This window comes from Ursus maritimus, unplaced genomic scaffold, assembly GCF_017311325.1.
Source record: "Ursus maritimus isolate PB19 unplaced genomic scaffold, ASM1731132v1 scaffold_26, whole genome shotgun sequence".
Taxonomy (NCBI): Eukaryota; Metazoa; Chordata; class Mammalia; order Carnivora; family Ursidae; genus Ursus; species Ursus maritimus.
The window spans coordinates 26,318,151-26,335,000 of record NW_024425119.1 but is presented as its reverse complement, the minus strand read 5'-3'; the positions used below and the strand labels follow the sequence as shown (position 1 = coordinate 26,335,000).

Sequence of the window (16,850 nt, the reverse complement as noted above, 5' to 3'; positions counted from 1 at the left end):
GAAAGAAGCACCATAGAGCAATCCAAGAGTTTATAGTTGTGCTTGCTGGGTGTTCTGCAAATACTTACAGACTGATCAGGATCGATTTGTTTTGAATTACTTCAGACAACAATTAGTCTAAGTCAACGGGAAAGCTGGAACCCCAAGCAGAGGAAGAAAAAAATCAATTTGTGGTGGTAGGGGGTGAAAGAGAGGAGTAGACCATTATATTCTCTTCACACTTCTACTATCTCTGGATATTAGTCTCTCTGAATCTTCGTTTCAGTGACCTTCTGTGCTTCATTTTCATGTAATTCATATTTAAGTGACTTGTAAGATATCATTTTATATTCGATGACAGAGAGTCAAATGATTTTAAATATGACTATAACATTGTGTTACTGGCTTGCTCCTGAATCAAAAGCCCTCCTCCTCTATTTACGATGCTGCATTTCAAGTGAGTGGCCTGTTTGTTTTAATTTCTTTTTTAAATTTACAAGAGAAAACTATTTCATTATCACCATTTAAAGATTGTTGGTAAACGTTTTAAATGGTTAGGGGGAGGTCTATATTAAAAACATCATCATCCATGGATATAGAAGTTCGAGGAAGAAAGATTCTAAAAAAAGAGTTAATTAATTTTTTAAAAAGATTAAAAAAAGGAAACTAATAACCAAATAAGTTTTTGGAGTTCTTTTTATTACATTGAGAAATCCCAGAAAAGTACAAAGCCCATGGTAATAGAAGCATTTCAGAAAACGAGACAAAATGTTTGCATACATTTTAATGACAGCATTTTAGTTTTGATGTTAAAAAAACTCAGGATTTTGCATTAAAGTACATTACTCATGATTTAAGTACATTCTGAAGTACTGGGAAAGGATTTTATATCTTTTATATTTGAACCTGAATTCCTATAAATGGCTAAGTTATATTATCTTTCTGGAGATTAGGTTCACGATATGATTAAGAAATGATTTTACTGATTTATAGTGACTTTGAAGAAGAGAAACAGGAAATAAGCATATACCACACACATACCCCTTTAGGCGGTACATCAGATCAAAGCTGAATTAATATAATAATGTTCAGTATTTTTAATTGCTACCAATGAAAACGCACAGATCCTACTACAGAAAAGGGGTCTGGTAATATCAGAATGACTCTGTTATATCGGTGTTTTACACTGAAGTTACATAAATAAATAAGTGTTGCTGAAGCCCATGCTGTTTCTATCTTCAAAATCAAATAAATGATTACATTCTAGAATCTTATCAAGAGTCACTGTAAAGCAATAAGTAAAGATATTTACTATTCGTGCCAAATACAATATCATAGGCCACCAAAGGCTATGAATTTTAATTAGCTTTGGTAACGCGGCAATTTTCAGTGGTTTTTGGGTCACATCGTACTTTCCATTGCTGCTACTACGACGATTACTGCTCCTAAGAAAATGACAGTAAACGTAAAGGAGAAAACAAAAGAAAATAAATTAGATCTCGTGATAGTTCTTCAAAATATTGGTTTAGTTTACCCTTGAAGTGGAAATCAATTCTCCAAGGTTTGGAAGGAAAACAAAAGCATCTTTATAATTCACAGCATGTATTTTAGAGGTCTAATGATTTATCCATTGCCAGTGTGGGGTTAGCTTGTCATGTTCTCTTTATTCAATGTCAACCGGTTCTGTAGCTATTAGCGCACTTAACTGTTTCTGAGCACAAGAGAGGAACAGTTCCAAACTGGACAGGCTTCTTTGGCGGATGACTTGATCAAGCTGTTGGGTTTTGTTTTTGTTTTTGTTTTTTAAAGAGAGAGAAAAAGAGAAAAAAAATACACTTAGTTGACGGATAAAGAATATTATGCCCACTGAAGCCCATTAGAGAAACCTTTTACGTGATGATTTAGAAAATCAAATAGTGCTTTAAATTCAAAGACAATGTAGTCACTGATTCTGGCCTATAATAGCTAGGGTGAGATGATACTCATTACAATTTTAAAACCGATAGTGGGACTCAGTTATTGGAAAATAGCATAAATTTGATCATAGTGATTTCAGAAAACAAAAATATAAAAATGTCAGTTCTTAATGAATATACAGACCAAACAGCCACAAAGATCATATAAATATAACAGATGTGAAAAACAAAACAAATACACAGTACAAAAATACAGCATAATTACATCGTGGACAGAGTTTAGCAGAATAAAAGAAAAGTGAAGAGATCATGTCCTGAAGGTGAAGTTAGAGAAAGTTCTTGGGACAGGTTTACTTTAAGAAATACTTGACACTGTTGACACTTACTTGACTTGGTCTTCCTGCTGAGTTAAGAGATTGTTTTAATGTATCAATAACAAATTAATATAGTGAACAAAAGATTAATAATAAAAGTCATATAATAAAGAACTTTCTGGATGGTAAGAGTTAGTGAATACATCCAGATAAGTTTCTAACTCCCCTTCTGCCCTAAAATATTTGCCCATGGTCCAACAGACACATGAAAAGATGCTCAATATCACTCATCGTCAGGGAAACGCAAATCAAAACCACAGTGAGATGTCGCCTCACACCTGTCAGAATGGCTAAAATCAACAACACAAGAAAGAGCAAGTGTTGGCGAGGATGTGGAGAAAAAGGAACCCTGTGCACTGTTGGTGGGAATGCAAACTGGTGCAGCCGCTGTGGAAAACAGTATGGAGGTTCCTCAAAAAGCTAAATAGAACTACCGTACGATCCAGCAATTGCACTACTGAATATTTACCCAAAAAATACAAAAACACTAATTCAAAGGGATATATATATACCCCTATGTTTATTGCAGCACTATTTACAATAGCTAAATAATGGAAGCAGCCCACGTGTCCATCAATAGATGAATGGATAAAGAAGATGTGGGGGGTGTGTGTGTGTGTGTGTGTGTATAATAATGGAATAATATATATATTATAATGGAATATTATTCAGCCACAAAGAAGAATGAAATCTTGCCATTTGCAATGACATGCATGGAGCCAGTGAGTAGAATGCTAAGTGAAATAAGTCAGAGAAAGACAAATACCATATGATTTCACACATATGTGGAATTTAAGAAGCAAAACAAAAGAGCAAAGGAAAAAAAATGAGAGAGAGAGACAAACCAAGAAACAGACTCTTAACTATAGGGAACAAACTGATGGTAACCAGAGGGGAGGGAGACTGGGGATGGGTGAAACAGGTGACGGGGATTAAGAGTCCACAGACTGTGATGAGCACGGAGTAATGTAGAGAATTGGTGCATCACTATATTGTACACCTGAAACTAACAGAACACTGTATGTTAACTATACTGGAATTGAACTAAAAAACAATAAAATATCAACTTGCCCATGGTGTAAAAATAACCAATGACAACATATTGCCTACAGGCTACAGAACAATGAAGGAACTAAAAAAAAAAAAAAAAAAAAGCCAAGTAAATTCCATCTTACAGTATATACCTGTCATACTTATGTAAAGTTGACATAATCTTCCCACAAGCTTTCCCCAACATAGAACAACGACAAAAAAAATCCAAACAAGAATTCTGTTAAATTCCACTTCTATAATCCACTGATATTCAAAATGACTGAAAAAACTGGAAGGTTAAAATGTTGAAATATCCTAAAAATTAGTTAATAAAAATGCATTTAGCAAAATGCACATGTAAAAAATTGAATGCCAGTAAGACTCCTTTCAATTCTAACAGTTTGGGATTTTAATATACATAAATAGGATTTCTGTTTATCCTTTTTCCTCTATTTTTCCCTTCTTCTCTCAGAGGATACCTTCAGGGGAACATATGCCTCTGCTTCCACATGTCTATTAAACAAGACAGTTCATTACAATATAAACCCCAAGGGAGCAGAGATCTTGTCTGTCCTGCTGACTGTTGTACCCCAGCATCTAGAAGAGGGTCTGACACATGTTAGACACTCAATAAATATTGGCTGAGGTTGAATGAATCAAGAAGTACTTAACCAAGCACAGCAAGACGATCTACCAGAAATGCCAGATCCATGTTTAATTCTAAAAGTGAAAACATGCTTGACCTAATCTAAAAGATAAGTAGGAGATACAGGTGAATTTTAAAGGCTTTATTTTAATGCATGTAAAACACACTGAAATACGAATACTTGTAGTTTTAAAAATTTTATACTTGGTCTAAATTCAAACAGTACAGAAGAGGGTACTAATACCCAGTTCCAGTCTAGTCCCAGTGGTTTCTGTCCATTTTTGGATGCTTTCAAGCATTTAAAGATGGGTTTTAAAAAATATGTGGTCCAGATCTTATGATTGTTAATTGTGGGAGGGTTCACACAATCACTCTGTACCACAGCTGCCATTACTGGAAATTTTCCCTATCTCATTTTTAAGAACTTGCTTGACTGTTGGGGCGCCTGGGTGGCTCAATTAAGCATCTGCCTTCGGCTCAGGTCATGATCCCAGGGTCCTGGGACTGAGCCTCGCATCGGGCTCCCTGCTCGGCGGGAAGCCTGCTTCTCCCTCTCCCATTCCCCTGCTGGTGTTTCCTCTCACTGTGTCTCACTCTGTCCAATAAATAAATAAAATCTTTAAAAAAAATTGCTTGACTGTATTCCATGACTTATGTAGCCACTCTCCCCACGGATACACACGTAAGTTTGTTCCAGGTTTGTCTTGTTTTTGAACCACCAAGGATATTAATAACCTGAGTGCAGTCCCTTCAAAAGATGTTCAAGGGTATCTCTTGGACAGATTCCAATAGGTGAAATTTCTGTATCATAAGATTTGCATATTTTAAATTGTGATAGATAATACCAAATTGCTTTCCAGAGTGAGGGTGCAAATATATCAGTCCCATCTGCAGTCTATGAGAGGATCAGTTTCCCCTGTTTTCTTCTTTCAAATGGTTGCATACTTCCCCCCCTGTGCATTTATAATTATATATACATATGTATAAAATAGATATTTTATTTAAAAATTATTCTATTGCTAGACATTTGGATTGTTTGTAACCTTTTGCTATCATAATCACCGCTATAATGAACAGCCTTCAACACAGACCTCTGTATACCGAAGCTAGTACATCTTACAGAGATTGCTTAAGCCAAAGCATGTGTCACTTGCAATGTTCTTTCTATCATGAATCAGGTTTCCATACAGGCAAGAATCTGTCTTTGGGCTCCCTATTCTGTTTCACTAGACCATTCACACAAATATAATGCTGGCTTAATTACTACAACTTCATAATAAATCTTAATGTATCACATATTAACAAATACCAACCATACCATCAAATATTGCAGAAGAATATAAATCAGTGAACATTTGTAATAAAATAGAATTTAAAAAGGAAGTGGTCAGACTAGAGATAGGCTGATACCCTTTTTCATATGGCACAAAAGCCAAGCAAAATTCGAAACTGTATTGAGTTACATCAATAGTCAATAGCGTATTTCTTTCTGAGGCAAGGCAATCGTGCAATCACAAACGAGGACGGTTGTATCTGGACTTGTTATGTAGAGGACGGTGTCAGGCAGATGAGACACCTGGATTCATGCTGGAGGGGGACTCATGGGTGTTTTACAATCATGTTTCATAACTCACGTACATATACCATAAATGTCAGCTTTAATAGTTCCGAGTCTTCTAGAAGCCCCCGAGAATAATCAGGAGTTGTATTAAAATAAAATTTGACTGAATATCTTAGAATTTATGAATATCAGAGGAGAAACGCTTCTCCTTCCGAGTGCCTGTCGCACAAGCTCACATAATTAATATGCGACCTGTGATTGTTGCTAAGTGACAAAAGTCATCTGGATTTATGCATTCAGAATGACTATTCTGTAATTTTTTAAAAAGCAGGGATATAAATAAGGGCAAAAAGGTTTAATAGATTTATTTAAGCATACCAAGCACTTCTCTTTTGCTTGTGGAATTAGTGGATTACAAGATGACGGACATACTGGTTTTGCGTTTAGCCAGCTCCAAGGTTCACTTCACATCTTTCAACATGCCTCCCCAGAACTGTCTAAAGTCAAGGATCCATTAAATCAACAGGAACTCAACACTTTAAGGAGCAATAAAGTGACACTGATCCTTTATGGGAAAGAAGATAAACTGGGCCATCACAGAACTGAACGTCTAATTTGGCAGGTCCTTCCTGGGCATGATACAAAAATCACGTCTGTGGAGAGGAACACTTGAGACCTTTCTCTTATAAAGATGGCAGATTCGTCTCTCTGAAATGAGTGCATCAAGCCGATGTTCTTGGCAAATTCCTGAATTTCAACAGTTTCTGTTTTATTAGGCATTATCTTACTATCCTTTACTGAGGCAAGAAGAATCTTGGCAAAATATTCAACTCTTTTTGCCCCTCGAAAACTGGATCTTAGTCCTGTATTTGTGGCTTTCATTTCAAAGTGAGTCAAAGATTTGTATTCTATGACTTTGTGCTGACAATGTTATGTCGAGCGGTGGTGACAAGCATTTCCGGGCATGGGGTTTGCAATCTCTTCCTGGTGGTGTAGCTCTAACTGCTTTGTTTTCCCCTCCATTTTCTGTTCTTTCAGCTGGGGGAGAAAAAAAAAACCCTGGAAATTCTGAGGTCTCTGAAACAGACCCCTGGGCTTTATAAACCTCTCTTCCCTCTTTGCATCTCTTCAGTTTGTATACTACTGAAAACAATTTCAAAGCATACTACTTTCTCAAAGTTCATAAGGTTAGGAGGGAAAAAAAAGGAACACATGACTTCCTAGTAATTCGCTGTATTAGATTTACCTGTTAGTATTTTATGCTATAGCAAAAGAAGAAAAACATCCCGAGATCTTAGCTTTCATTTCAAAATATAATATGGACGGTGAACTTATACTGGTCTGAAGAGCACAATTCAAAGTCAGTTACAAACAAATATGGGTTATTTTAATAGAACTGTTAAGAACACTGTTTACATCCCAGAAAATCCAATACATTGTTTTTGTGTATACATATATATATATATACACATATGTGTGTGTATACATATATATTATATGTATTTTATGTGTATCATACACTTAGTACTAATTATGATTACAATATCTTTGGGGCTTCTACCAACAAGATACACCAAGAAATGTGAAAGTACTAAGTTTACCTTTATTAACGTTACTTTTCCAACCTGCCCTCCACCATATTTTAAATTATGCTTAAAAAGTCATCTCATTTTTTAAAAAAGCTAGAATGGATATCAAATTTACTGATGGAAAGTGAGTCCATAAACAAGTGTTATCAGTTTAGTAATAATAAGTTTTATGGATTCAGTTTTCACATCCTTAACAAGCTCTTTCATCATCACTGAAGAAAGGTCAAGTATGATGATCTGAAACTATAATTACTCAGACAGATTTTCCAGTTAATATCATCATATTGGGTAAGAAAGATTGTTTACCTTCTAATAAGAAATGGAATAGTTCTTCAATCACGTATTTATTACAGTGCTGACCTTTTAATAGTGCTATTTGGATACGAATGCTTCTATTTTTCTGACATTATTATACTCCCCTGCCCCCGCCAAGAAACCCTCAAACTGTTGTTTCATTTACCTGTTTGAGATGGAGGCATTCAACTAGTCAATCAGTCAATCAGTTAATCAAGAAAAAAGTCAGGATTGACCCCTATTTGTACATTATGGCTCTGAGGTCTGAGCAAAAGTATATTATAATTTCCTTGTCCTTAAGAAATTAGTTTGCAATCTCTTTGGAGAGACACACACGCAATGACTGAAGAACAAAGAGGTGCTCGTGTGTAAAGACCGAGTCTAATGGAAGATCAGAGATGGGGAGGGACCGTGGCAGGAGGGCAGCAGTGAAGACTTCATGGAGGCAGGACCTGAACAGGCGCTCAGAGTATCAAGAGCATTTCCTTAGATGAAGAGAAGATGTGTTAGAAATTATAGGAAAGCACTTTGGAAGAACAAAGATAGAGTGTTGAGAGACACTGAGAAAGGAGGCTTGAACGTAGTGGAGAAAGTCTGCTTAGAAGTATTCATACATTCTTTCACTCACTCATTTATTCAGTATTTCTCTAGCACCTACTATGGTGCTAGGCACCATTTTCGGCACTAGAAATACAGGGATGAATCCGACAATTCTCTGTTCTTATATAATTTATAGTGTAGTATGAGGAAACACATTACTACTTTTCAGGTGGAGATCAGTACTCTAAAAATAACAAAGCAGTATTTGACAAAGACGAGGGGAGAGCTTTTGCGGAAGGATGGAGAGTAAAGAGCACATGGACAAGGTGGTACTGAAGAGAGCTGAAAGAAATGAGGGAGGAGAGGAACCATACAAAAGCATCAGGAAAGAAAATTTTGTGGCAGATGAAATGGCAAGAGCAGAGTCCGAAATGTGGGTTCAGATCTGGTGTGACTGAATACCGGCAACACATATAACAAAACTGGAGCAAAATGAGCAAGGGGGAGGGGGAGTGAGGATCAGAGAAGCAGACAGTGGTCAGAGCACGTGGGGCGCTAGAGGTCGTGGGAAGAGTTCTGAGTAGGAGTGTGACCATACTCGGTGTTTGAAAAAGAGCACAGTTTGTTACTGGGGACAGCAGACTGTAGTGGGGCAAGAGTGGAAGAGGAACACCCATTCAGGAGACTTCTGGTCTGGGAAAAGTAGAACATTAATCAGACCGCTGGCAGTGGGAGCTTTGCAGCAGTCAGGCTGGGGACACATCTGAGGTAGGATCAACTCAAGCTGCTGGTGGATTAGGAGTGTGGATGAAAGGAAAAGAGAAACAAAAGGTGATTCTTAGGATGCCACTGCCATTTATTGGTGATGGACTGCAGCTGGAGTGAGGCGGCCACAGGAAAATGAGAATTTTGTCTTGGACAGGGTTAGCTTGTCGAATCCTATCAGATATGGCAGATATTGGATATAAGACTGCAGCTCAGGGGGAGATCCGGGTGAGAGATACGAATCTGGAAATCATCTGTATGGAGAAGGCATTTAATTTAAAGCACAGAAGGCCTTACCTATGCAATGAATAAAAGGGAAAGGTCGGAAAACTAAGACCTGGTGTCATTAACACATGACCTGGTCAAGGAGCAGTAGGATATGAGGTTTGACAGGTAATTATTGTAATGGGTTGAACTGTGTCCCCCCAAAAGATATATTTAACTCCTAACTCCTGTACCTGTGAATGTCACCTTATGTGGGAAAATGGTCTTTGCAGACATAATTAAGATGTAAGATGAGGTCATACCAGTTTAGGATGGCCTCTAAATCTAATCATTAGTTTCATGATAGAGACAGAGAAATACGGAAAGAGACACAGGGAAGAACACCATATGAAGAGACGGGGGTGACAAGACTATGGACGAAGGAATGCACGGGAGTGCCAGCAACACGGGAAGCTAGGAGAAGGGCACAGAACAGCTGGCGCCCTGGAGCCGTCAGAGACAGCACGACCCCTCCAGGATCTTGATTTCGGACTTCTGGCCTCTAGAACTGTGAGAGAATACATTTCGTTGTTTTGAGCCGTCCAGCCTGTGGTGCTTTGTTATACCAGCCCTAGGAAACGACTAACAGTGATTCTTCCAAATTGTTGAGGTCCTTACATACCATAGTAGTGTTTCCCACAAAGTATAAAATGCCATTTCTATGCAGCACATGTCCTATTTTTTTTTAAGACTTTTTAATCAAGTATGTTCGAGAAATGTAGGCTTAAAAAAGGTTTCTTTTCTTTACAACTTCTCAGAGCTCTTATGCTCATAAGCATTGTGAACTGCTAACATGGTTATAGGATAGTAACATTTCTCAAACTTTTTTTTTAAAAGATTTTATTTATTTGTTTGTTTGTCAGAGAGAGAGAGAGAGAGCGAGAGAGCACAAACAGGGGGAGCGACAGGCAGAGGGAGAAGCAGGCTTCTCACTGAGCAAGGAGCCCAACGTGGGACTTGATCCCAGGACCCTGGGACCGTGACCTGAGCTGAAGGCAGACACTTAACTGACTGAGCCACCCGGGCGTCCATTTCTCGAACTTTGTAAACTTTGGAATTGTGTGTGTGTATGTGTGTGCACGTCTATAAAGCATACTTTGGAAAATGCCCAACAGATTAACTTTTCTTGAGAACCCCTGTAGGCTCACAACACATTGCAAATGTAGGAAGAACACTACACCGACTGAATTTCCTCTCAATGAGTAATCATGGAATTTTAGTGGAAAGGTAATTTGAGACTTCTTAGTCTAACATCTGCATTTTATAGTTGTGGAAAATTGATGCTCTGAGTGGTTAAGAGCCCAATTTCACAAACTTAAATGTCCTCCTACAATTAAAAAATATATTTCTTTAAAATATATTTAAATGTATTAACCTGAGTTTATCTTTGCTTAAGAAACCCTCCTACGTATCGAGTACATTCTAGGGCCTCCCTATGTTTTTGACAATGGATAGCTAAGACTCATCTTTAGAAGGTCCTGAGAACCATTCTGGGAGCGATAACATCGCCACTCTTAGCCTTGATGTAGACAAGAAGGAAGTGGATCATGGATCAATTTTATTTATTTAAAATATTTTATTTATTTGTCAGAGAAAGAGAAAGAGAACGAGCACAGGCAGGGGGAGCGGCAGGCAGAGGGAGAAGCAGGCTCCCCACTGAACAGGGAGCCCGATGCAGGACTTGATCACAGGACCCTGAGATCGAAAGTGGATGCTTAACTGATTGAGCCATCCAGGCATCCCTATGGATTTTAAAACTCAATATGCAAACATAACCGTAATGGTCTGGTACGTTTTATGAAATCATAATAACAGCAGACAGACTTGAAGAAAAGACCAAGTTATTCTTAAGTGGTGATTACTTTTACTGTGTGACATTTAAACATTTTTGCTCTAAATACCACCGTCTTTACTTTTCTCCTGTATCCTCACATTCTGTTTCTCATCACTTTAGCCTAAGAAAATTTAGACTTATCTGTAACATGACTAGTTGCATTAATGGATGTTCTATGGCATCTGTTTTATTACTGGTACACTAACCATAAAGAGTTTCTCTTTTAAAATAGTCTTTTCTTTATATTTTCAGATAAGCAAATTTGATTGCAAGAGGGATATATTGTATATAAAGCTTGAGTTTAAAAATGAAATCTCCTCTGGGAATATAACTATGGCATTATTGTAAATCATGTTGAAAGAGACTGTGAACCAACTTTAGGATTATAATGTTACATAAAATACATGTTTAGAATAACTTTGACTCTAAAAGATTCCAGGGCAGTGGTTTGAACTAAGGCAGTGCCAGTTGCCTCAACCTTGAACTTCAGAAAACGTAGGCCCAGCTTCTTTAGTAGAACATTCCTAGGCCATCACTGATGTCTCATGAAGACTTTCAATCCAGAGTTCAGATCTCCTTTGTCTCTGAGAATATTTTTCAACTTTAAAGTATATTTCAAATCTATTCATATAGTTAAAAAATGTCAACATATAAAGAAGTTGTGTAACTTTCTACCATGCACAAGATGAATTACAGATGCTCTTTTAGAGTAAATGAGAAACGGGTATAAAGAGTCTTAAACCCTATTGGCCACAACTAAAGGATTTTTTTTTGCTTTGTTTTGTTTTAAGATGTCTTAGGGTAAGTAAATTCTCTCTTTTTGAATCATCTAAAGTAAGTTCTACATATTTGGGCAGTTCTGCCTTTTTATCTCAAACTGCCACAGAATCCACTGGGAAATGCGAATATTCATTTTTGCTCTTCGCTAAATCATCTGGACAGAATATACCAATACGCATTCCAGACTCTGATGTGCAGGCAAACCACCTTAGAACACAACCTTATTTGATCTTAAAGCAAAGAGTTGGCCAGAAAAGGATGCACTTTAGTAGTGAGTAAAGATTTTACTCTTACTTGCCTGGTAGCAGGCACTAGAGTTTATAGTATGAGCTTCCATATATGATGTTCAATGACTTTGGTGGGGGCGGGGGATTTCCAAAGAAAATCTGAAAATTTCCAAAACACTGTAAAAAAAAGCCATAGGTTTAGGGAAATTTTAGAAAAGAAGGTAAAGGTAGATAAAGCTGTGATAGTGGTTGTGCAGAAATTCTATCTTAGGGCTCTAAACCATACGGCTATATTTACCCATTAATAAGTTCCATATCCTACTTTCTAGAGTTCAATGGCAAGGAAAGTGTTTATCTCAAATATAAGATGGATTGATTCCGGCAGGGCAGACTAACTGATTTTAATAGGACAATCCACATAAAGTTTTTAACACAATTTGTTACATGCTCCCAAACAATGAAACAACCTTTTTTTCTCCATCGTTTTTTCAAGAACTTGGTTACTGCAAATATTGCAATCTGTAGGATGACCTTTTGTAAAGTAAATAAACATAAAGATCCTAAACAAATATGGTTAAGTAACAAAATGTTCAAGTAACAAACACAAACTCTTGTATTTTTATCTTTTTAAAGATTTTGGCAATTCTTTTGTATCATTATAAGGAACAATATCTGCCAATTACTATCTATCTCCTCTTTTGTTTTGACCTTCAGCAATATAAATTTCATCTTATTTTGAAGTAGAAGAAAGAATTACATGATCTCTTGGGTCCTGTCTCCCCATGCTATACTAAAATCTCAGATGACTGATAACATTTGCCTTCTATGTTCCAATCTACAAAAACAGGGAAGTGGCTGTCCACAAGGCTTATTCCGGAGCTCTGTGCACACATATACTGAAGATGATTTACAAGGCATGATTAATAATCCGGTAACACTGAATTAAGTATGACCTCTTCTTGTTTTGAGATTCTTGTTCATGTGCCACGCACGGGAGAACCTCTTTATGTGTTGTATTATTTGTCTATTATTGTGTAACAAAGCAACCCAAACCTAGTGGTTTAAAACAAAACAAAACAAAACAAATATTTATCATCTCAAAGTCTGTGGGTGTGAGAACTGGGTACTGCTTAACTGAGTGCCTCTGGTTCATGGGCTCTACTTAGGGGTTGCAATCAAGTTCTTAAGTGAGCTGCAGTCAATTCAAACTTCAACTGGGCAAGAACCTGCTTCTGACCTCTCTCAGTGGCTGCTGACAGTCCTCAAAATATCCATTTGTAACAGAGCTCATGTGAGTCCCTCCGCAAAGCTGCCTAATGATATGGCAGCTGACTTCCCAAAGCAAGCAATTCAAGAGAGAATGAGTGGGATCGAAAGCACATCAAGGGAGTGGGATAGCACCCAAGACAGAAGCCACAATCTTTTCATAACCCAATTCCACTCAGTCCAGCCCAGGCTCAAGGTGGGGAGATTACATTAAATGCAGGGCATCAATGGGAAACATAAACTACGTATTATCTCATTTTTATTCTTTTGGAACTCTATGAATGAGGACAGTAAGGCTTAGAGACCGATAACTGGGCCCAGTGGCAGGGCCAGGATTCAAATTCAGGTGTGTGTGATACCAAACCTATTCTCTGAACCACAATACTACATTGCCTTCCCAGACAAGGACTTCGGCTATGACTCAGGTCCCTGCCATAGTATCTGTTGTGCTATAAAATATGTACGAGTCTCCTGCATATAGTCATGTAAAAACCTGTCAGATGTCAAAAGCCCTATAGTCATTAAAACATGTAATTATCTTCTCTGCCTCAACAGTAGTTTCGGGAAGGTTCCTGTGACATTAATATATAAATAGTTCCTTGAAAATGCAACAGAAGTGTTAAAGAAAAACTGGCACATTAAATGCCTCATATAAGAAATCACTGCCTTAATTTACAAATCTCAGCAGCCATATATAAAAACGACAGACTCCTTTCTGCTAGGTCCATAACAAAAGAAAAAGGGAAATGTAATTCAAAATGGCAATGTACGGTATGGATCTCACCTTGTGGTACCTTTGAGACTAAGACAGTCTTCGCTTGCTTACCTTCATGTTTCCACTACTACTGACACAACGGGCCAAGTACACAAGTGTTGAGATGCACTACAGTAGTGACGCATCTCTGGTTTCCATTCGAAAATCCTCAGTATTCAAAATCGAACCAATGAAACAAAGCACTGTTTAATCAAATGGAAGTTAGTGTGAATAGACTGTCTTCTCTCATTTTAAATATATAGGACTGCTCCTCTTCATTCAGGATTTTATGGTGTGTCCTTGATTAGTGAAGCCTTAAGGAAAAAATACCATCTGTGTGTAACATTTTAAAACAGATTTATCCTACTGAGGAAACCAAGTGGGAAAACACAAAGTCAGTCCTCTTAAAGTCCCTTGCTGCCTCCCAGCTGGATCAAGGAATGTAAGAAAACCCTCACAGTCCTCCTTCTTGTAAACAAGCAGAGGAAGTTTGCTCTCAATTAGGAAAGCTAAACTTGGATATTATTGCCTAAAAATGGCAATAGCACCTGCTCAAATAGAAGATGCTGAAAAATAATTAACACGAAACACCCACCCAACAGAAGATATCAGATGTCAGGGAATATGGCAGAGTGTGTGAGCTCTCTCTCCAATATCCATTTTTCTTACCAATAAAATTCCAGGTTAGTTCTAGGAGTGATACGAACATCCTCAAGCCATCACTCCCAAGACTCCCTTCCAGCTAGGGGACTCAAGAGATGGGAGTGTAAGCTACCGGGTAGGATCTCTAGCAGAGGTCCTTAAAAAATGGGACAGACACCTGTCCCAAATTCTTTTTCTTTTAATTTTTTCACTTTTCCTTTCTCCTCCATCACAAATGTGTTTACTGGAGCTCCAGCTACTATTCTGTAGCTTTAAAAATGTAAGCCAGTGCTAAAGATAGAAAAAGTACAAAGACAGAAGGGTCGTGAATCATTTTACGACTGTTAAGTTTCCGTCCTAGCTCTAAACAGCTTCCCTCTGGACTTACTGATGCTGTTATTTCTAGTTTTTCTTACTAGGTGACAAATACAGATCCCAGTGATTTAGGTACCAACTTTATACTGTGCATGTCTACCATCAAATCAGAAACCAAAAATAACTTTTTAGAGTATGAGCTCAAGAATTTGAGGATAAGCTCAAAAATGTTAAGTGAATGAGACTAAAATTTCCAGCAAGTTGGCCACTTTGGTGTGGGGACTGAGGAACAGCTAGTGGAATACAATCTCCTGTAAGAGCTTGAGAGTATATGAATTAGAGAAAAATAAAATGATCATAATGATCAGGTTATGCTGATCACCTGAACATATATGTATTCAAGTTTCATTGGCAAGTGTCTTTTTGTCCTGTTACATAGAGTATTTGCATTCACAAACTAGAAGAGTTAAAAAAAAAATTTAAAGATGTTGAAAAAGCTTATAATGGGGATTAATTCTAAACTATAGCGATAAAATTTTACCTAACCAAACAAGTTCACTTAGGATGCCTGGAAATATAAAATTCCTAGTTTAAAATTGTGAATATTATACATAAAATATGATAGTTTTGTCTCCAGGAAACTCCAACCTGATTCTGCAGATTAACTCTGATAAGCAGACAGGAACTTCTGACGTGTACATATTTATATTAAATCTCCATTAGTTTCACACTTGTTATTTGGCACTTATTTACCATTCACCATGATTTTTAATAGTACACACACAGACACGTATTTTTGAAAGATTTAATTTATTAACTTGAGAGAGAGAACAGGGGTAGGAGCAGAGGGAGAGGGACAGGCAGACTCTGTGCTGAGCGTGGAGCCCAATGCAGGGCTCGATCCCATGACCCTGAGATCATGACCTGAGCCGAAATCAAGAGTTGATGCTTAACCAACTGAGCCACCCAGACGCCCCAATAGTACGTGTATTTTAAGTTGCCATGAATCACTTCTGAAACAAAGAGGTACTTAAACTAAAAAAAATACTTCAAGAACCAAAGGCAGTTGTGCCAAAGACAGTCTGATCTAAACCATATAACTAGGGAAACTTACCTCAAAAACAAAATAATAGCATTAATAGCTAACACTGACAATTATATTTTTATATGCCAGGTAATGTTATAAGAACTTTACATGTGCTAAATCATTTAATTCTCATAACAATTTTATGTAAAATAGGCGTTATTTTCATCTCCATTTTACAGATGAACAAAAATATGGCCCACAGTTTTAAGTGCTTGCCTAAGTCTACACATCTAATAAATGGCAAATCTTGGTTCTAATCCAGGAAATCGGATTCAAAAACCCAACCCCCTAATCATATACTATATTTCTCCTAAGAAGAGAATACACCTAAGCCATGCTACAATGTTAAAGGTTTTTCTATAAAAATGGGACAATCCAGTACTATTAAACAAATGAAAACAAGAAAAGGCCAACAATCTTTCTCTTGAGATTTCTTTAAAAATCTGTGGGAAATCTGCAAAGCAGAATTGGTGGCAATTTGGGTAGAAATTACATAAATTGATGATCTATAGCCAAGAGACATTTGTGAGGTTTGTATGAAAGCTATTATATAACTTTTGTTTCTAGTTCAGCCATTTACTTTTCTTGTCAACGAAGTAACACTACACTATTGTATTTGCTTTTTCTTTTTTTGTATTTGCTTTTTATGCATCTAAAACAAGCAAATGATTGTAAACTAGAATTCCTACAGAAACAGCCATCTCAACTGATAAAAATTTCCATTTAAAATTCCCATTTCTCACCTCTATTTATAAGTGAGAAAGGTTCAGAAGAAAATCTGGCAGTTACTCAAAATGTTTTATGTAACCAATCCTTACTAAGCATCATTACAAATGCACTGAACTAGGAAGTAGATTAACGAAGGTGGGTGCCTAATTTTCTTAAAAAAAAAAAAGTTATTCATAAGTATACACTGCAATTGAGATGTCCCTGGAATACCATCTAATGTAGCAACATGGTCTCAAGATATCTGCTCTTTCCCTGC

The 16,850-nt window shown here is 37.2% G+C and overlaps 1 protein-coding gene across 6 annotated transcripts in view; it reads right to left on the bottom strand.

The window, feature by feature from the left end:
- Window positions 1-657: 657 nt before the first annotated feature.
- The window catches only part of CCDC91 (coiled-coil domain containing 91), a 313,500-nt gene continuing 297,307 nt past the window's right edge, over window positions 658-16,850 (bottom strand). For 3 of the 6 annotated variants that reach the window (XM_040642281.1, XM_040642282.1, XM_008712308.2), the window contains exons 13-14: window positions 1,686-1,753; window positions 658-1,424 (exon numbers count right to left, since the gene is read on the bottom strand). In XM_040642281.1, coding sequence (XP_040498215.1) covers window positions 1,172-1,424; window positions 1,686-1,753 — 321 coding nt within the window. In that variant the 3' untranslated portion in view covers window positions 658-1,171. Of the gene's footprint in view, window positions 1,754-16,850 lie in introns of all 6 variants that reach the window. The other 3 variants (XM_040642283.1, XM_040642284.1, XM_040642285.1) reach the window with 1 other exon arrangement.